Source organism: Chenopodium quinoa, unplaced genomic scaffold, assembly GCF_001683475.1.
Source record: "Chenopodium quinoa cultivar QQ74 unplaced genomic scaffold, ASM168347v1, whole genome shotgun sequence".
Lineage (NCBI taxonomy): Eukaryota > Viridiplantae > Streptophyta > Magnoliopsida > Caryophyllales > Amaranthaceae > Chenopodium > Chenopodium quinoa.
The window spans coordinates 2,898,780-2,920,257 of NW_018744080.1; the positions used below are offsets into that span (position 1 = coordinate 2,898,780).

The window sequence follows — 21,478 nt, forward strand, 5'->3', positions numbered from 1 at the left end:
ACCGATCCGAAAATCCGGGTACCCGAACTAATCAGTTTCGGTTACGGGTATCACTTTTAGTGATTTTAGTTATCGGGTACCCGAACCGTTAGTACTAACGGTACGGGTACCTGTCCCATGCTCACCCCTATTAATAACTACACAATTATTTTTATTTCACATTTTTTTTTGTTCATAAACATGAATTAGAAATAAATTTATGTTCGAACACATTTATAAAGTCAATAGACCACAACCTAATTACACATATGAGAATCGCAAGGTTTGAGAACTTGTTGTAATCATGTGCTGTAAACTGTAATGGACTCAAAATTGTTATATACACTCGGATCGACTGTGCACCCAATTTGTTATTTATTTATTTAATTAATTAAAGGATAATCTATCCATAGTCAGTATTTAAAAAAGCAAACCAAAAAAGACATATGTCATCATTCTATTACACTTCCCTATCATCTTATTCGACTCAATGTGCCACATGTCGTTTTATATTTTATATTTTTAATTATACAATTTTTCTTAACTTTTTATTAAACACTTTATCTTCATCTCCCCTATTTAATTCAACCTTTTTATTTTCTCTCTTTGATTTTAGTCTCTCCATCTTCTTTCTATTAAGTCTCATTTTAAATTAAAGTCCCAAAATATTTATTTCTTTAATTATGTTTTCAGTTACATATTACACTCATAATTATTTATGGGTATTCCACGGCCCAGAAGGCTAGTTATTACTCAGTTAACCATCAACTAATTTAACACACAAAAAAAAAAAAAAAAAAAAAAAAAAAAAAAAAAAAAAACCCTTTCTGACCCATTTCTTATCAATTTCATCTTGTCTAGTAAATAAGGCTCATCCAATTCTCATTCATCAATCCGCATTATTTATCTCAATAAAGTCGAACTCAACAGCCCAAAAATAAACAAAATACAAACCAATCCCCAACCCTAAAAAATATAAGAATAAAAAAGCCCAAAACTCTCAAAACTCAGTCTTACTCTCTCACACTCCACTAAACAAAACCCTAATTCCAACCTTGATATATAAACCCACAATCTCCCCTCCATTTCCCTCTTATCGCCCCCTTTTTCTCTCAAACCCTAAACTCCCTTACCTCTCACTTTCCCCCAAAACCCTAACAATGGCAGAAAGAGGCGGAGAACAAGGCGGATTCAGCCGCGGATTCGGCGGACGCGGCGGTCCTCCTCGCGGCGACCGTGGTCGAGGTGGTCGCCGTCGCGCCGGCCGTCGTGACGAGGAAGAGAAATGGGTTCCCGTCACCAAACTCGGTCGTCTCGTGAAAGACAAACGCATCACATCCCTTGAACAAATCTACCTCCATTCTCTTCCCATCAAGGAGCACCAAATAGTCGACGAACTCCTCGGAAGCTTGAAGGATGAGGTGATGAAGATCATGCCGGTTCAGAAGCAGACTCGGGCCGGGCAGAGGACCCGGTTCAAGGCCTTTGTTGTGGTCGGAGATGGAAACGGTCATGTTGGGCTTGGAGTCAAGTGTTCGAAGGAAGTTGCGACGGCTATTCGTGGTGCGATTATATTGGCTAAGCTGAGTGTGATACCGGTGAGAAGAGGTTTCTGGGGGAATAAGATTGGGAAACCACATACGGTACCGTGTAAGGTTACCGGTAAATGTGGGTCGGTTACTGTTAGGATGGTTCCTGCTCCTCGTGGTGCTGGGATTGTTGCTGCTAGGGTTCCTAAGAAGGTTCTTCAATTTGCTGGGATTGAAGATGTTTTTACTTCTTCTCGTGGATCTACCAAGACTCTTGGTAACTTTGTTAAGGTATAATTTCATTGCTTTTTTCTTTTTTTCTCTTAATTTGATTAATTTCTTATTTTTGGATAATTATTATTAGATATGTAATTGCAATTGTGATTTGATTATTTGTTGATGTTTAATTATTTGATTTTGATTTTTTTTTTAATTTTAAAAGATTTATAATTGATCTGTGAAGTATGATTGTATTTGAAATGATTTATAATATGATTTGTGAATTGTAGTTTGCAATAAGTTTGATCTTTGGTTAGGTTTTTTTTATCAACATTTTGTTTGAAATTGATCAAATTGTGTTGTATTTTTGGTAGGTGAAAGTGATCGAATTTGCCAAAAAGCTGAATTTTATTGTTAAGTTCATTTTTTTGGTACATTGTTAAAGGAATGTAGCAATGATAACTATGTTTATTGTGTATTGTGTTTTTCCAACAATGTTATTTTTATTTATTTAGTTAAGTTTTTAGATTACTTGTTGGATTGTTAGTATTCTTTTGCAGTCATTTGTCTTATAAAATTTAATCTGAATACAATATTTTCTTGTCTATTTGTTGTCATTGTTTGTGATATTTCATTAGGGATTGTGATTCATTTGTTTGTGGTTTATGCATTATAAAATCATGGTATTGGACTGAAATTGTAGTGGACCATCTGAGGCACTAATATGCAATTTTTCTCATAAACTAGTCTGAGGTGTATATGTTTAATGGGTTTGAACTATTCTTGATTGCTTGTATGGAGCAGGGTAAGTTTTGGATGCAATGAAATTCTTAACCGCATGCTAAATACTCTTCTCATTGTTTAAGATGATCCCTTTATATATGATGCATTTTGATACCATTTGTTGAGTCCTGTTGCGATTTTAGTAAATTATGGTTTCTGTGACTGTTGAGTTGTATCAGTATGATGTATAGCGCTAAAATTTCCATCTTGTATCTTGTTATCATCTTCCAATGCTGTTTTTGTTTGGAGTAATACATGTTTGTAAGTCTGTAATGCCCTATACTCTGTCAAAAGCTTAACGTGTTATGCTTTTGCAGGCCACCTTCGACTGTCTGTTGAAGACCTACAGTTTCCTCACCCCCGATCTATGGAAAGAGACTCGCTTCACCAAGTCTCCATTCCAGGAGCACACTGATTTCCTCTCAAAGCCAACTGCCAAGATCTCCTTAATTGAAGATGAGAGGGTTGAAGCCTAAGCTTTTCCTAGATGAGCAAACAAACTTTTTTTTAGGTGAATTCGAGTTAATAGGTTTTATTAATGATGTTTTTGGTTGCTTAATGTCATGTCCAAATTGCTAGAAAGACACCAACTCATCTTGCAGTTTTGTTTCTGTGCTGGATTTGTACTCTTTTTGAGGTTTATATAAGTGCTACTCTTCTAAGCTTTTTAATGGTGAACAAGTATTGATATTATTGATTTATTGTCTTTGATGTTGATAAAGGTCCTATAACTTTGCTCCGGAGATGTCAACAAAACCAAATCTTTTTAGCTGCATGTTTAGGTCTTTTTTAAATCAAATGAAGCTAAGGAGGGTGTTTATTTTATTGATCGTGGCATCAGATTTGGTGCAAGTGTTGGTTTGTGCTTGTAGTCTGGGCTTCAGCAAGGTTTAGAGGATTTTATTCTTGCATCTCGTAGACCGAGTAATTGGCAAAATCAGAAGTACTTGAATTAAAATAGATCAAAGCCTATTTTTGGAGAGGGAAAAGATGACTGTAAAGAACTAAAGAAGGATATTGAGAAACTGGTAATCTGGTATTGCAATGTGAACACAAGAGCCATCCTTGTTATTATACAACGGTCATGGTTCATAACTACATACACCCTATCATGTAAGACTGACCATTAACTCATGAAGTCACAATTAATACAGGTGACCAGATAGTTTTAGACACTTTGTACTAATTCCTTGAAACTGCATTCTCACTCATTTGATGGGTCACCACAACCTTGCTTCATCTTCCCCAATGTAAACAAGGTTTATTGTCCTCTCTAATGAAACCCAACTGCCATCATCGATCTTCTTGTCACTACCGATCTTTGTGGACAATGCACTAAATTTTACCCTATAGGTTTTCGTTTAATTTGGTGAGGTTGTTGGTGGAGGGTAAGGAGGAAGGTTAGCTTCAATGGTGGAGGAAGGTTAGCTTCAACGGTGTTAGTGGAATGTCCATCTTAGCAACATAGTACAACTAAGCAGCAAACGTGAGCACCATCAATCTGATGTGTATGGTGCCAATGTCCCTTTTATCTACCTAATTTCAGATAAACAAAAAATGTTTAAATGTTTAGCATTAAGGTAAAATAGAAATAACATCACAAGTTTAATCGCGTCACTTCTTGCAGCTTAGTCTTTGTAATACTGAAACAAAAAGCAGAAAATCTGGAAGTAGACACTGGCAAACTGCATCGCAGAAATAGACTTTTTTTACAGCAGAAATCTCATTATAATTCAACCAAATCACAATGCATATAGGAAAATTCATAAACAAGAAAACAGGCTATGAAGTAAGAGGACATAATACAGAGCAGACTTCATTTACAGCTAGAAAATTTCGAGCACTTGTATAGTATAATTCACACTAAATTCCAATCTGACCGTTCAACGTACATTTCAACTTTGTAAAAAAAAAAAGAATTGATGAAGTCAAACTTCTTTCAGATATCAGTACAAAATTAATCAGTGGACTGTGTTTCTCCAGTCCTAAAGGGACACCCAAGAACAGAATAAATCACTAAATTAACAATTTTACATCTACTCAGGCAGACTTGACCAGATCAACATCAAGATAATGAAAGAAAGAAAGAGCCTTTTCAAGCCCTTGAAGTGCCACCATGTTCCTTCTCAACATGCTCAACAAGGGCAACAGGATCAGTAAATCCTCTGCTGCATTTAGGGCATGCATCAATTGTTGACTTCCTAACACCCATGCGATTATTACTTTTTTCATGCGCTTTCTGCACATGCTCCACAAGTGCAGTAACTGATGAAAACCTCGCGTTACACTGTGGGCACACTTCCTGTCCACCTGATCCACCACTATTTGAGCTACTTTTACTACCTTGGCCTACCTGAAGTACCTGGTTAAAATCATTACTCAACTTTGCCATGCCTGTTTCAGCTGCATTAACAAATCGAGACCATACTGATGAGGTTGATTGGACTGGAGCCTTAGGCCGTGGCACTTCTTTTCTACTACTGCTGGTCAAGAGACCCATGAATGGGAATCCAGTGTTGGATTTGGGGGGCCCAGGACACTTATGGTCTGGCCCAAATCGATGTTTTAAGCAGTGATCTGTGCTGCAATCCTTGCATTTGACAGTATTGGAGAACACGAGGATTTCCTTACAACCAACAACAGGGCATTTCCTCTTCTTAGTTACTTTCTCGTAATTTTTTGGGTCACAGATGGTGTTAACATGAGATTCCCAAGTAATATTTGGATCTTCGTCAGGTTTCAGGCGAACTCCTTTGGCACAAAGTGGGCAAATGACAACAGTTACACCTTGGTTGTCACCATGTGGACATCGGTGCTGCTTATAGCTTCTATGCTGAAGGCAATATACCTGAGAATATGATCAAAATAATAAAGATAATTGTAGTGAGTATCAATGACAAATAAATGAGTGTAGACACCAAGTTCCTGATAAACAATGACAAATCATATGATGAAATCAACTGAAACATAAATTTTACAGTCCGTGCTTAAGCGGATTATGCACCATTCCAAATAATTGGTCCCAAAAGCATAATATTTCCGCAGAAATTAGAGCATCAACAAACTTGAATATGCATAAAGGAATAGGCGCAAATTCAGTTAGTTGATCCCTGATGCACAAGCAGCGAGTAATATGGAAATTCAAGTAGGAAACAAGTTGTATCACAAGATTCAAAACATAAGACCAAACAGTTATTCCATGCCCAGAAGGCCATGAAATTGAATCTAGATCTTAGGAAAGCAGCAACTCCAGCTCCAACGAACGAGTTGGCATAATGGAGTAAGCATAATAGCAACAAGTCAAACATATTATTGAGTTATGCAATACCACAAATCCTTCAAACATTTCATTTCTGGCTAAACAAAGAGCACAAACGTACATATTCACTTCCTCGTGAACGTAAAGGCTACGGGTGAAAGGTGAAACCTAGAAAATGGAGGGCCATTCAGGAGTAATTCTTAATTTTACCGGCTACATGCATGCCACAGGCATACAACTTATACATTATAGCATTGGGCATATGAATGTCAGATGTGTTATTTGTTAAAAACCGTCCAGATACGAGCTTTAAATATTGACCAATCTAAGGGAAGGAAGCTGAGAACCAACTTGGTTCCAGTTGGGGTTTAGAGAACAGACCAGCCTTAAAGCCTTCAACTATCCTACAGGTTACAGGACAGAGAACAAAAGTTTCACAACCTATCTGCAGATCTATCCATTTAGCATAACAATGTCATACCAAAGCAGCTAATCAAGGCTTTGTAACAAGAGGCAGGTACCACTCGGAATTGAGACAAGTAGGGCCACGGCAACCACATCACCAGTTAAATGCAAAGAGGCTATTTACGCACAACTGTTGTAGGAAATTCAACAAACTGTCTTACAACTTCACATAATTTAGTATCAGCCCAATAAATATTTCATTCATTCTGGTTCAAAGTCATATATTGCTTGCAAGGGCACATAGAAGGTACATATAATATGGCGCAATTTGTTAGCTCGTATCCACTGTCCCAAATAAATATGAAATTCAAGCAGCAAGATAATTCTTCACAACCCTAACAGCTCCTCTATTTTAAGCTAGTAATTTGAAAAAGGTCATTGAAATTTCTGAGCAATTTGGCATAAAAATGTCCTTTAACAATATCCACAGAATACATATCTAGTTCCGCGACATCAAAATTAGTGTTTTACTCCATTAGTTACCACAATGTACCCCAATATACATTTCGAATAATCAGAAAATCCCATGATTTCCATAACCATATACAAAACGGGCTATTATTCTACATGTCCATAGTTCCTAGCTGGTTTCATAGCCAGCACCCAGCATATCTCTCATAAAGATTAATAGGCCTTCCAAATCCCCAAATTAACTTCAGCATTCAGCTAATTACCATGAATAATTCGAAGATCGAACAATTAATCCCCAACTAAATAAGTTTAGTATAAAAAATATACCCAATTCAATATATTAAGTATAAAAAATATACCCAATTCAATAAATTTAGTATAACAAATATACCCAATTCAATAAATTTAGTATAACAAATATACCCAATTCAATATATTAAGTATAAAAAATATACCCAATTCAATAAATTTAGTATAACAAATATACCCAATTCAATATATTAAGTATAAAAAATATACCCAATTCAATAAATTTAGTATAACAAAAATACCCAATTCAATAAATTTAGTATTAAAAAAATATACCCAATTCAAAAGTTGCACTAAATCCCTCTGCCCCAACTTCAATAGTGTGTTTTCTAATGATTCAATTCTGTGATTTCCTAATACATTATCAAAAATTCAATCTTGAAGATATCCTATAAACAATTTTAAATGATGTATAAGCTGAGGCAGGGATACCCGAGACCTCGGATCAAATCCCATCTACATCACAATGAAATTAATTCACCCAATAAACAATTCAAATAAACCGCATTTAATTTAAATTTATAAGATTAAAATACAGAAAGAGAGAAAGTAGGCACCTGGTCGCAGCGGTCGCAGGTAAAAGGGAGGAAATCAATCTGTTTACAATCATCAACGGAGCAATGTTTACCCAGATTTGGGAATGCCGGAGTTCCCATTTTTTGTGAAACTTTTTTCTTAATTACTTTGTTAAATTTGGACAAGAAAATGAAGGAATTGGAAATTGAATGTTTGGATTTAAAAGGTTTTTTTATTGGAACTTATGAAGTAGAAGAGATGAAGTCGGCGGAAATCGGGAGTCAGTTAACTCCGGCGTGAATTCCTGGATTCCGCGTGAAGACGGAGAGGAATTAGAAAGAGGAGAGATGAAAAGTCTTGATTTAACTGCTAAACAAGAACAAGTCAACCCTTTTTTTTTTTAGATTACCTTTTGGTGTCGAGCACCTAACATTCTAACGAGACTACACTCCCCTTGTCCCATTATTAAACAGGAAGTTTAGGGCTTGTTTGACATTGTTTTTTTGTTTTGAGTTTTCAATTTAAAAAAAAAAAAAAAAAAAAAAAAAGGTGTTTTACTTTTCGGTTGTCAGTTTTCAAAATTAGCCATTTTTTTAATAAGTTTGACTAATTTTTTTAGGGAAATTCTCAATGGTAATGCTAAACTTTTTAGTTTTCTTAGTGGTAAATTGCAAAAATTCTTATTATCCTTGGTAAACTTTAAGTTGTTATTGTTTCGGGGTTTTCTGATGTCCTGCGGGAGAGTTACAATTCCGAGACTGGAACCGGACGCCTGTACCTGCAAAATAACGGAGACTCCTGAGAGCTCCGCCTCCAACGGTCAAGTTAGTACCTGATTAAGGAGTAATTAATACGGAAATTAAAGTAATAAGACCTCTCTAGGTGAGAGTGTTTAATGTTGGTAATCTGCTTTGTTAGCGAGATTAGCCGGTTATTAGTGTTCCGTAATGTTTCTGTTCTTCTCTGTTCTTCAGGTGAGATTAATTGCTTGATCAATTGCCTCTCAATTGCTTGATCCCTTTTAATGAGGATTAATTAAGTATTTATAGTCTTGAGAAGCGTGCCACTCTCTAGGTTTAGGGTAAACCTAGGGCTGACCGGGCCTCTAGACAGGATTGGGCCTTGTTGGCCGGTTTTCCCATTTGGCATGGGTGGACACGTGGCGTGTCTCGATTGGTCCGTAGAGGACGTATCTGTGATTGACACGTGGCAGGCTCCTATTGGCCTTCGTGAAGGACACGTGGCGGAACCTGGTTGGTCCACTTGTCAGACGGTGATTGGTGGATAAAAATCCCCTAATCATTTGCCCCTCACAGGTGGCACGTGACTGGTCACGTGTCGCCTGTGACAGGTGTCGCACGGTGACAGGCGACGGCCTGCTACAGGTGTCACCTTGCAAACGGCCGAGAGATTTTCCCGCCCAAATTTTGAATTTGGAAGCGACCCTTCGCCTTCTCACTTTGCCTATATAAGGAAGTGCTGACTTCGGTCATTTTCACATTTGAGAACTTTGCGAGAACATTCGGACCCCTGAACTTGCTCTGACATTTCGGACCTTTTCTGCCTACCGCCTGTTCTGACAAGCCGACTGCACCGGATTTCCAGAACTTCATCAACCGTCACTCGTTCAGGTAACTCAGTTCTCTTACTCTTAATTTTCTTTTTATTTTTTGAAATGGCACCACGGAAGCACACGACACGACCTAAGTTAGTGATCAGCCGGTCACCGGGGACGGCTGAATCTAGGACTAGGAGTGCCGCCTGCCCTTTTCTGGACCCATCTTTGCCCTTTATACAAAGTCCGACTGTATCTGTGTCTATGCAGAACGTGATGGCCAGAACAAAAAAGACTGCTATGATATCAAACTCAGACGGCTCCTCCCAAAGGGTGCTCATTAGTGAAACATCTGACCAGGCGCCAGATGTAGAATTGAAACGAGGCGGCTGCCAAGCCGACAGTTCTGAGAGAGGGGCCAAGGTGGTCCCTTCCCATCTTACCGTTGATATGTCTAATTTTCCTCCTGCTCCTTCTAAGGGAGAGGAGGCGGGCCCCTCTGGGAGAGGGGAGGAGTCGTCCTCTTCGGACTCGTCAGAGGACGAGTCCGAGTCCAGCTCTTCTGGCCACAGTTCTCCAGGCTCAGAAGAAAGACATAGCCGCCTACAAGAGGCGAGACTTTCTCATGCAGTTGAGAAGGGGGACAATTGGGCGGAGCCGTCCGCCTCTTACAGAGAGGAAAACGCCCCCTACTACTGCATGGTACCCCGGGGCCGGATCGCTACCATGCAAGACAACGTGGCGAGCTTTATTGCCAACCACAGAATGGGCCCGGAATTTTTACTGTTCGTGCCGGATCCAGAAGACACTGTCGTCTGGCCGGCTGGTACTAGCTACGGTGACGGCTGCTTTGGCTGCTATGTGGCGGCCATCAAAGCTGGACTGCGCTTCCCATTACATCCGGCTGTTCAGCGGATTTTAGATGGGTATGATCTGGGGTTATGGCAGTTAGCCCCCAACTCTTGGGTAAACGTACTCGGCTATGTGGCCGGGTGCGAAATGTACGGGGTGGAGCCAAGCTTTGAGGCTTTCGCCCACATGAACTATCTCAGCCGGACCCCTAAGTCGGGAGGTACCGGCTGGTACCAATTAACAAGCCATAGGGGTTACCTCATGACGAGAGGTAAGGCGAACAAATGGAAGGATTGGCGGAACACCTTCCTTATCATTGAGGGTTCAGACACGGAGCTGAACCAACGTTTTAACAAGTGGAATAGGGATCCGCCTCTTCTCGCAGGCGGCCGCAGCATGCCGCCTGTTCCCCCAAAGGCTAAAAGAGAGATCCTAGACAAAGGACTCTTCAAAGTAGAGACTAGGGTGAACTCTACTTCAGGGGTACGAGAGCAAGTACCCCTAAATTGCGTCCCGAGCTTCAAGTGGCTCTATGACGAGTACTTTTTGGCCGCCTGTGGCCTCAGCAGTCGGTGCTCTAGAGGTAGCCGGCCTGACAAATACTCTGTTTTTTTCACGCCTTGTTTACTTGGGATCTTTACTAACTTTGCTGTTTATTTTTTGCAGCTGACGCCATGAGTAAAATAACAGCATCCAAGACTGCGGCGGCCATGTTGCGGGCCTCTCTCATGCAACAGTCTTGTGCCGACTCCCCCAACAAGGGGGCACCCTTGGTAAGCTTCGAAAACTCTTCCTCTTTTAGGAGTTGTCTTATGCATATACTAACTCTTTTTGTTTTCAGTCTGGCACTCCAAGAGCTTCTTCCTCGCAACAGCCGGACCCCAAGGCCCGGAGGACGACTGTTGCAAGCTCTCCTGGGTCTTCCAGGAAAACAGTGGCGGCTGAGAAGCAGCCGGCCACTTCTTCTAAAACCCCGGCGGGGCCGCCTAGAAGTATGGACAATCACTTGTAAAAACTTTCACACTTGCTTCCTTCTTGACTAGGTCTAACTTGCTTTTTTTACGCTTGATGTAGCCGGCCCTCAGGGGCTTGACTTGGTTGAGGTAGCCAAGTCCATGATCAAAGTAGTTCCTCCATCTGAAAGGGAGGCGGTCAGGGGTGCCGGCACCCTTGACCTTGATGGGATTGCAGGGGTCCTTGCTGAGGTATACTTAGCATATTTTTGAGTATTTGAGTTCCAGGACGCCTGTTATCTTTTTTGTTTGGAAACTGACGCCTGTTTTTTTTTTGTACTTAGGCCCTGCTCCGAGTTAACAGCCTTCGCAAGCCAATTGATCGGAAAAAACAAAGAGGTAAAGGCCGCAAAAGCTATGGCCGCCTCCAACTGTGATAAGGCAATGTTTCAAATTGCCCAAAATGAAGTACTGACCATTGATATTCTTTATTATCAGGCGCAGGCTACCGCCGCTGTTCGGGCTCAGTTAGAGGCGGCCCAGAAGAAGAATGACGAGCTGGAGGCGACCGTCACAAATCTTAAGGCCGAGCTGAAACCTCTTCGCCAAAAAATGCACTCTTACGAAGCCATGGAGAAATCTTTGGCCAACGTAAAAGAACGCCTGGTGAGCCAAGAGAAGAGTCTTACCCAAGAGCTCTCGGAAAAGGCCGAGCAAGAGAAGAAAGAGCTCGTCCGGGAGATGGTGGAAGACTCCGCTCAAATCCAGCGCATGACCTGGGGCCGCCTGTTCCCCAATGCCGACTTTGCCTCATGGGAAAGAACGTACCGCCAGTGTTCGGAAACATATAATCAAGAGATCCTGGCGGCTGCTGAAGAAGAGGCGTTGGGAGATACGTTGAAGGAGGAGGAAGAGCCGGTTGTGGCGCTTGTGCCACTTGGGGGTAAGGCATCAAAAGAGGGTGCAGCTGAAGCCGAGTCCAGCAAGAAGAGTGCTGACCAGGCGGCAGCTGCTAATACTGAACTGCCCCCTTCTTAAGCTTAAAGTATTTTTTTTTCCACGGCCTGCGTGCCGTTTGCTTTGTATTTACCTGGCCAGGGGGCCGGGGCTTTGAATATTCTGCTGGTCTTTAATGACCGGCTTATTTTTAATCAAATTTTTGTTTTGATTCAAATTTGTCTAAGTATTCCATATCTAATATCCCATTGTTCACTAGACCGACTGTTGTACATGGCCGAACGTTGCAGACAGGTACAAATAGTAAGTACGCCGCCTATGCCCCTGGACGACTAGTTGTCTGTTTCCAGGATAGACGATCAGTCGGCCATTTATTCAATCGGTATTCGAACTATTTATTCAATCGGTCTGACCAAGTAAATAGTATTACCTAGTCGCCAAGGAATTAAGTAGGATAACAAGCGGCGGGTACCGGTTGTTTCCCTTTATTGCCAATGTTGGCTTTTAACTCGTAATTTGTTAACCTAGCAAGAGTAGTGGTTGAGAGCCCCTGTTTATTAAAAACAGGCGGACGACTCATACCTTTTAGGCTCCATACTAAGTTTGAGTGACTATTAAGTTAACATAGGAGTTACTTAGTCTTCGTCACAATCTAGATTGAGTAGTAGAGGTACCAGGCGGCGTAGGCCGGCTAGACCCCTTGATTCGCCAATGTTTGTTGGCTATTAACTCAATAGGTACCCCCTGCATTTATCCCAAGTAATACAGGCGGTCATCTGACTCAGATGTCAACTGCTACCACTGGTTTGGTTAGTGATAGAGTTATCCTTGTCTCAAAAACGGCTACGTGGTTGCCCTTGGGGACAGTCGTATAGGTGCCGTGTAATTAGTTTATAGAACAATGTTCCACCCAAAAGGGAGCTGCTCTCTGCGACGAATTTCATCCGGAGGGATGCCGTCGGACGCCTGCTATGATGTTGGGACAGGTCGTATTAGTTTTGTAGATTTGATCAGGTGGCTTGGCGCCTGGTCTGATCATTCGGCCGGTGGCCTTGGTAAGTTCTTGGTGAACGTAGGTGCTAAGTAAAAGAAGGGTAGCCGCCTGTTAGACACAGGGTCGGCCAGGCCCTAATCTTTTTAGCTAAGTATTGTGAGTAAAATACTCAATGGAGAGTAGCCGACTGTAAAGGTACAGACGGCATGCCCCTCGTAATACAAAATTGAATAGTAAGTGCAAACTTTATTAAGTAGCTCTTTACTTTACATCATTCAGAAGAAATATTTTTTAAGGTTATCTACATTCCAAGTTCGAGGCAACGGTTGTCCGTCTGGTGTTTCCAGACGGTAGGTACCGTCCCTGACTTCCTCATAGATTCGGTAGGGTCCTTCCCAGTTGGGAGTTAGTTTGCCAGACTCATTAGCCCTACCAACTGCTTCCATTTTTCTAAGTACAAAGTCCCCTACTTTGAGTGGACGCCTGTGTACTTTTTTGTTGTATGATCTAGTCATTCTCAGGCGATAGATCTCATGGCGCAAAACAGCATTGCCCCTCTTTTCAGGAAGTGAGTCTAATGCCAGGCGCATGGCTTCCCAGTTTGCCTCTTCGTCATATAGCATTACTCGAAGAGTCGGCTCGTAGTGTTCTATTGGAAGAACAGCTTCTGCGCCATAAGTTAGGAGGAATGGAGTTTCTCCAGTCGCCCCTTTTTCAGTCGTCCTAATGGCCCAGAGAACATGTGGTAGTTCATCCGCCCATAGGCCGCCTGCTCGTTCAATCTTTTTCTTGAGACCATCTGAGATGATTTTATTAAAGGCTTCCACCTGGCCGTTTTCTTGTGGACGGCCGACAGATGCAAAGTAGTGTGCAATTCCTTGGTCTCCCAACCAGCTTTTGAGAACAGGCGTCTCAAATTGGGGACCATTATCAAAAACCATAGACATGGGAACCCCGAACCGAGTGATGACGTTTTTCCAAATGAATGAAATTACATCTTTCGTCTTGATTCCCTTTACAGCCTCCGCCTCTACCCATTTAGTGAAGTAGTCAACGGCAACAAGTATATACCTTCTGCCGCCTGTAGCAGGCGTATATGGACCCAGAATGTCCATGCCCCACTTAGCAAACGGTAGTGGGCTGTGAATGGTAGTGAGGTCAGTAGCCGGACGGTGAATTAATTTGCCAAACCTTTGGCACTTGTCACATTTTTTCACCATCTCCATTGCATCTGCTTCCAAAGTAGGCCAAAAGTAGCCCTGCCGCCTTGCCCTTTGAGCAAGCATCCTACCACCTATATGAGAAGCACAGTAACCAGAGTGAAGATCATCTAGTATCTCTCGTCCCTTTTCAGGAGTAACACACTTTAAGAAGGGTTGAAGGTACCCCCTCTTGTGAAGTTCTCCCTGTATCATTTCAAAACAGGAGGCTCGTTTTTTCAGTGCTGCCGCCTGTTGAGGATCATCCGGCAGTGTACCGTTTGTCAGATATGCCCTGATTGAATCCATCCAGGTTGAGCTTCTGTCTAGGATTCCAATAGGGTTTTCCTCGATGCTTCTCTTCTCCATTACTTCCCAAAAAACAGTTCGAGGAGTATCGGAGGAGGCGGATGATGCTAATTTTGACAGTGCATCTGCCTGGTTGTTTTCTGATCTCGGCACTTGGATCAGATGGAAATCCTCAAGGGAGCCGACTGCTTGTCGGACCGCCTGTAAATACTTGATCATGGCCGGATGGGTTGCTTCGTATTCGCCATTGTACTGACTCACTATCAATTGTGAATCAGAACAGGCGTCTATTTTTCTTGCCCCTGCCGCCTTGCACATGCGGATCCCGGCTAGTAAAGCTTCATATTCTGCCTCATTGTTTGAAGCCTGAAAACTGAAGCGTAGAGCATACTCGAACCTGTCGCCCTCTGGAGATTGACATACGACGCCTGCTCCACAACCATTTGAAGTAGAGCTTCCGTCCACATATACCTTCCAGACTTGGTCTGGAACTTGAAAGTCAGGAGGACGAGTCATCTCTACAATAAAGTCAGCAAAGGCTTGCCCCTTCACTGCTTTTCTAGGCTCGAAAGTAACTTCGAGGCTCTGTATTTCTATGGCCCATTTGATCATTCGTCCTAACGACTCCATGATGGTAAGGGGCCGCTTGATTGGTTGGTCGGTATACACGACGACTGCATGTGCCAAAAAGTAGGGCTTCAATTTTTTAACAGCCATGAAGAGTGCAAGACCAAATTTCTCCACTAGGGGATACCTCAACTCGGCATTTTTCAGTACGTGACTGACAAAGTAGACCGGGAGCTGACAGCCGTCCCTTTCAGCAAGGAGCACAGCGCTTAACGCATGATCAGAGACGGCCAGGTACATGTAGAGATCCTCTTTGGGCAAAGGGCTGACCAGCCTCGGCAAGGAATGCAAGTGAACTTTTAATTTCTGGAAGGCGGCCTCAGCATCCGGCCCCCATTCAAACCTTGCCTTTTTCTTAATTGCCTGGAAAAAGTATAGGCATTTGTCGCCTGATCGGCTTAGGAATCTCCCCAAGGCCGCCAGACAACCTGTTAACTTCTGAACCTCTCGGATGGTACGAGGCGACTGCATGTCAATGACCGCCTGCACCTTCTCAGGGTTCGCCTCTATTCCTCTCTGATTGATAAGGAATCCGAGAAATTTCCCAGACTCAACTCCAAATACACATTTCTTGGGATTGAGCATGACATGGTGCCGCCTGAGTGTGGCGAAAGTTTCTCGGAGGTCCGTCAGATGATCTTTCTGAAGTTTAGTCTTGACAATCATATCATCAATATATGCCTCGACATTTCTCCCAATCTGATCAAAGAACACTGTGTTTATCATTCGTTGGAAGGTAGCCGGGGCATTCTTAAGACCAAACGGCATGACCGTGTAACAGTATAACCCCTGATCAGTGACGAAGGCCGTCTTCTCCTGATCTTTCTTCCATAAGGGAATTTGATGGAAACCAGAATAGGCGTCCATAAAACTCATCAAGGCATGACCCGCTGTTGAGTCGACCAGGTTATCAATTTTAGGCAGAGGGTAACTGTCTTTGGGGCACGCCTTGTTTAAGTCTGTGTAGTCTACACACATTCGCCAGGTGCCATTCGGCTTTTTAACAAGCACCACATTTGCAACCCAGTCTGGGAAGTAACATTGCCGAATGAACCCTGCATCAAGTAACTTTTTAACTTCGGCGGCTGCCGCCTGACTTCTTTCTTCGCCATGGTTCCGCTTCTTTTGCCGTACCGGCTTCTTTTTCGGATCCACAGCGAGTTTATGTACTGCCAGATCAGGACTAATGCCTGGCATTTCATGGACTTCAAATGCAAAGATGTCCTTGTATTCTTTCAATAGGTTGTGAAAGTCGTCACCAAGGTTTCTCAGAGCAGTCGTCCCAACTTTGACTGTTCGGTCAGGACGTGAGTCGTCTAAGATCAGGTCCGCATGCTCACCAGCCGGCTGAGGGCGGAACTCATCCGGCCGCTCCTCTGCCAATGATTGCTATTTTCTTGCTTTTCTTGCGGACTCTGTCTGGGACGCCTTTCTCTTTTTGTCGCCTGTTTCTTGAACAGGCGCACTCTCCTTGACATTGTCAAGGTCTGTTTTTTCTCCACTTGACCCAGTGGCCATAACAGTGGGCTTGACATCCGAGAGATAGCACTCTCGGGCCATCCTCTGATCTCCCCTTAGGGAGCCGACTGTTCCATTATCCCTCTCAAACTTAAGCAGCATAAGAGACGGGATTATAACAGCCTTGGAATTATTCAGGGTTGGTCGACCCAGAATCATGTTGTAGGCCGAGAGTTCCTCTACTACTAGGAACCGGACTACCATGTGTCGTCCTTCCCCTTTTTCGCCCAGGCGAATGGGTAAATCTACTCGTCCCAGTGGGTGGACGACTCCTCCTCCAAACCCTATTAAAGGGTGGGAGGCCGGATGTATGCAGTCCGTCTGATATTTCAGTTTTGACAGACATTTGCTGCTGATGAGATCTGAGGAGCTCCCGGTATCTATGAGGATTCGGCCAACTCTCTGGTTGGCCACTTTACATTCAATAACGAGAGGGTCGTCATGCGGCCCCCTTACCCCTCCTAGATCCTCTTCAGTGATGACAATCTCAGGAAATGTACATTTGGACGGCCGTTCTTGGTGAACGGAATTTACATCTAACCGCCTTATATTATCTTTGTTGCCCCTAATAGTGGGGCCGCCTCCTGAGAAGCCGCCTGCAATGGTGTAGACGACTGCATCATCTGTATCGGAACTGTCGGCCTGTTGATTCTTTTTGGCCGACTGCTTTTTTGAGGGAGTGTTCCCCGTATATTTCTTGACATAAGTGTCAAGATCACCTTGCTCAGCCAAGCGGTCTAGGTACCGCATGAGACTGATGCAGTCATTGGTGTGATGACCAACGTCATCATGATAAGCACAGATTTTGTCTTGGTTCCGGTTGTTTGCAGAACCCTTCATGGGGACCGGCTTCTCAATTGAGAACCGTCCCTTTATTTCTTTTAGGATAAACTGGTTATCCTTGTTAAACACATACTTTGGGGAGTATGGTTTGAATTCTTTCTTCTTTTTCTGGGCCGGCTGTTTAGAGGAATCAACCGCCCAGACCTCTTTTCTTTTCTCATCTTTGTTAGACGACTGTTTCTGTCGTCCTTCTCTTTTGTCGAACCTTTTCCCGTCCGACTGTTTTATCGTACACAGATCAGTCGCCTGTATATAGGCTTCTGCTTCAATCAAGGCCTCTTGAAGAGTCGCCACCCTTTTTCGAACTAAATCAAATTTGAAGGTAGACCCGTCTTTGAGACCTCTAAAAAAGTCAGTATAAGCTACCTCATCCGGTAACCCTTGAATCTGTATTCTCATCAGGTTGAACCGCCTGATGTAAGAACGAAGCCCCTCCTTCTCGCCCTGCTGAATTGTTCCCAAATCAAGGGTCGTTTTCTTCGCAGCGATGTTCATGGCGAAGTTGGAGGCAAATAAGTAAGCAAGCGTCCTGAAGCTGTTTACACAACCAGTCGGCAGGTTGCCGAACCATTGCTGTGCGATTCCCTTGAGAGTCGCTGGGAAACACTTGCACCAAGTGGGATCATCCAACCCTTGAAGGTACATCAGGTTGGTGAATACCATCAGATGGTCTTCTGGGTTAGTAGTGTCGTCATAGGCGCCTACTAGTACATTTTTTACTTTGGCCGGCTGAGCGGCTTCAGTAATTTCCTTGGAGAAGGCCGACGGCTGTTCACCAAGTCTAAGCAACCGTAGCTGCCAGTCCATAGGTTGGACGTTTTTTGCTGCAGGTCCACCAAATGGAGGTGGCTGCATAAAATACTGTTGTTGCGGCACAAATGGTAAGTTTGGTACCGCCTGGGCACTATGAAAGCCGGACTGACGGGAGGTGCCGCCTGACTGACTCTCATGGTACGACTGAGTATGCCTCATCGAGGCATTTCGCAAACTGTCTTGAAAATTTGAAGTAGAAGCCGACTCTGACAATCGGTCACTCTTCTTCTGCTCTAGCAGTAGCCGAGCATCTGTGAACGTTTGCTTTGACCCGTCCGCCTGAATATGACGAACCGGTTTCCTATTTCCCGTAGGATAACGGAATTTTGTGAAATCAAGAGCAGGTGGCTCCCGCTTCTTGGATTTAGGATGAGGAGTCGCCTCTCGCCCTTGAACTGGCTTCCTCTTCAGTGAAGCGGAAGGTTTTTTGGCCGACTGCTCTTTGACTGAAGCAGGCGGCTTTTTGTTGATCAACTCTTGAATCTCTCCCTTGAAGTCCCTCATGAAGGTCATGAGTTCGTTCCTTGTGATGGGAGCAGACCCATCAGTCGGCTGTTGCCGAGCAGGCGGTGCGCCTGCTGGCTCGCTTCCTGTTTGAAGATGCTCCCGTTCCCTCCTTTCGGTATGACGGGTACGTCGGGCCCTTAGGGTCCCGTCTGGAGCTGTATGAGTTTCCACTTCAAATTCACTTTCGGTGTCATGGTCCGACTGAACTTGAGGGTCGTTTAGGGGACGCCTCTCTTCAGGAGTCGGTACAGACTTGGATGTCATCTCTGAAGTACTCTCCCCACAGACGGCGCCAAATGTTTCGGGGTTTTCTGATGTCCTGCGGGAGAGTTACAATTCCGAGACTGGAACCGGACGCCTGTACCTGCAAAATAACGGAGACTCCTGAGAGCTCCGCCTCCAACGGTCAAGTTAGTACCTGATTAAGGAGTAATTAATACGGAAATTAAAGTAATAAGACCTCTCTAGGTGAGAGTGTTTAATGTTGGTAATCTGCTTTGTTAGCGAGATTAGCCGGTTATTAGTGTTCCGTAATGTTTCTGTTCTTCTCTGTTCTTCAGGTGAGATTAATTGCTTGATCAATTGCCTCTCAATTGCTTGATCCCTTTTAATGAGGATTAATTAAGTATTTATAGTCTTGAGAAGCGTGTCACTCTCTAGGTTTAGGGTAAACCTAGGGCTGACCGGGCCTCTAGACAGGATTGGGCCTTGTTGGCCGGTTTTCCCATTTGGCATGGGTGGACACGTGGCGTGTCTCGATTGGTCCGTAGAGGACGTATCTGTGATTGACACGTGGCAGGCTCCTATTGGCCTTCGTGAAGGACACGTGGCGGAACCTGGTTGGTCCACTTGTCAGACGGTGATTGGTGGATAAAAATCCCCTAATCAGTTATAATTTTCAATGGTGAACTTAATAACAAATTTTAACTAATTGTTTAACTATAGTTTTTTTTTTTTACATTTTTTTTTATAATTTTTCCCAAAATAAAATTACCCATTTCACCAACAGTCAGCCACTCAGCCACTTCTCCCCCGCCGCACCCAGGCGGCACGCCTCGCTTTTGCCGGCCACCCTATGCCGCACCTCTCCACCCCCCTGAACCACCAGCCCCATAGATAAATTTGAATCAACAATGGGTAACAAAGATTGTGGATTTGAACCCCCAAAATTATCATTTGGGAATGTGATTGATTGTTTGCTCGGATTTAGAGCTCTTTGATGCGTACATACTTGAAGAATGTGCGAAAAAGTATTCTTCTTGGTGGTTGCTGCTTGTTTCAATTCACCAGTAGAAATTGAATTGATGAAATTAGATAATTAGAGTTTCGGGATAGTCGAAAATCATGGGTTTCTTCGATGGTGCGGCAGGGGTGGGGAATTGTTGTAATTAGTTGTTGAATTGCAGTTTGTGGGCTATTGGAGTGAGAATTGGTCCGATTTGAAGGTGATTTGGTGGAAAATCGGTGTAATTAACGGTGTTGTTGGTGGGCAAAGCGATGGTGAATTGGGTGAAGGTGGTAGTTTCGGTTGGTGGTTGTTGTGTGTTTCACTGGCTGCTATTGCGGTGGCTGAATGGTGGTTGTTTGCTGTTGTTGTTCAGGTGCGGCGGGTTTCTGTGATGTTTTGTGTGGTGGTGGCGATTCAAAGGTGGTTTGGTGGTGTGGACGTGCAACAAGGTATGGCTGGTGGTAAATTGTGGTGGCTGAAGTGGTGGTTGTTTGGTGTTTTTGTTGTTGTTGGAAAGGTGATCGATGAGGAAGAAAGAGATGATGAAGATGATGATCTTGATGATAGTGATGACATGTTGAGTTTGAGTGAGGACATTTTAGGGATTTGAGTGTATTAAGTGACGATATTTTAGGAATTTTTTTTTATTTATTTAAAAATGTTAACCATGGTTAATAATTAATTAAATTGTTTTATTAAGTTCACCATTGAAAATTATAACAAATTAAAGTTTACTAAGGATAATAACATTTTTTGCAATTTACCATTGAGAAAATTAAAAAGTTAAGTGTTACTATTGAGAATTTCCCATTTTTTTATTCATTATATGACATATATCATATACTTTTAAAAACCAAAAAACTGAAAACCGCAATAATGCCAAACGAACCCTTAGTTTACTACTTCATCCGTCCCTAAATTACATTCATCCTTTCTATTTTGGATATTCCAAAATTACATTTCACCTTTCTTATTTTAATAAGTTTTTTTTTTTTTTTTTCTAAATATCCCAAATACACTCTCTTTTTCAATTATACTTTTAATGTATAATTAATGTATTTACATTCCACTTTTAATGTTTGGTTGGCTAATGTACTTTTTCACCCTTTAATTTTTCAGAATCCTTGTGCCAAATTACAATGAATATGATTGGTTAAAAATTTTCAATTAGGAGCATGTGATTGGTCCTTTTTTTTTTTTTTTGCAAAGGATTGATGACTTGTCATGAGTAATCACTAAACTATCTTTGTTTTACTCAAAAACATTATTTAATGTTTTGTACTTCCCATTGCATTATCTAATTATTGTTATTTGTCTTATTCTTTCCTCCTTAATTCCCGTGTAAATTTCCAAAGAGGAATGTAATTTAGGGAAGGAGGGAGTATATATTTAGGAAATTTTGACTTTACCACAAAAAAAAATAATTTAAAAATTGTTATTTACCACCAAAACATTTAAAACTTTTATTTTACCACCAAAAAAAATTCTAAAAATTGTTTTTTACCACCTAATGTCAAGAAAACCTTTAAATCTAACGGTTTCAAAAAAATTCTTCGAATTTCGTGCGCAAAAGATGTTATTCATAGGTTTAAGGGGGTATTTTGGTTCTATGGGTCCAATTTGAAGTCAAAATTAACAAAAAATGGTCAGAAA

The 21,478-nt window shown here is 42.4% G+C and overlaps 2 protein-coding genes across 2 annotated transcripts; one reads left to right on the top strand and one right to left on the bottom strand.

The window, feature by feature from the left end:
- Positions 1-1,058: 1,058 nt before the first annotated feature.
- Positions 1,059-3,211, top strand: LOC110691488 (40S ribosomal protein S2-4-like). The gene is made up of 2 exons (XM_021868426.1): positions 1,059-1,799; positions 2,828-3,211. Exons 1-2 carry the CDS (start codon positions 1,140-1,142, stop codon positions 2,984-2,986), a joined length of 819 nt encoding a protein of 272 aa, XP_021724118.1. The 5' UTR covers positions 1,059-1,139; the 3' UTR covers positions 2,987-3,211.
- A 1,084-nt stretch (positions 3,212-4,295) lies between these two features.
- On the bottom strand, positions 4,296-7,984 carry LOC110691489 (zinc finger AN1 and C2H2 domain-containing stress-associated protein 11-like). Its single transcript, XM_021868427.1, has 2 exons — positions 7,512-7,984; positions 4,296-5,358 (listed from the first exon to the last, which is right to left on the bottom strand). Exons 1-2 carry the CDS (start codon positions 7,608-7,610, stop codon positions 4,606-4,608), a joined length of 852 nt encoding a protein of 283 aa, XP_021724119.1. The 5' UTR covers positions 7,611-7,984; the 3' UTR covers positions 4,296-4,605.
- Between the last annotated feature and the right edge of the window lie 13,494 nt (positions 7,985-21,478).

Excerpts from the sequence above, each read along its gene's own strand:
- LOC110691488 (XM_021868426.1), top strand. The coding sequence starts at position 1,140 with ATGGCAGAAAGAGGCGGAGAACAAGGCGGATTCAGCCGCGGATTCGGC. Across the intron at positions 1,800-2,827 it reads CTCTTGGTAACTTTGTTAAG|GCCACCTTCGACTGTCTGTT; the intron begins GTATAATTTCAT and ends ATGCTTTTGCAG.
- LOC110691489 (XM_021868427.1), bottom strand. The coding sequence starts at position 7,610 with ATGGGAACTCCGGCATTCCCAAATCTGGGTAAACATTGCTCCGTTGAT. Across the intron at positions 5,359-7,511 it reads CCTGCGACCGCTGCGACCAG|GTATATTGCCTTCAGCATAG; the intron begins GTGCCTACTTTC and ends TCATATTCTCAG.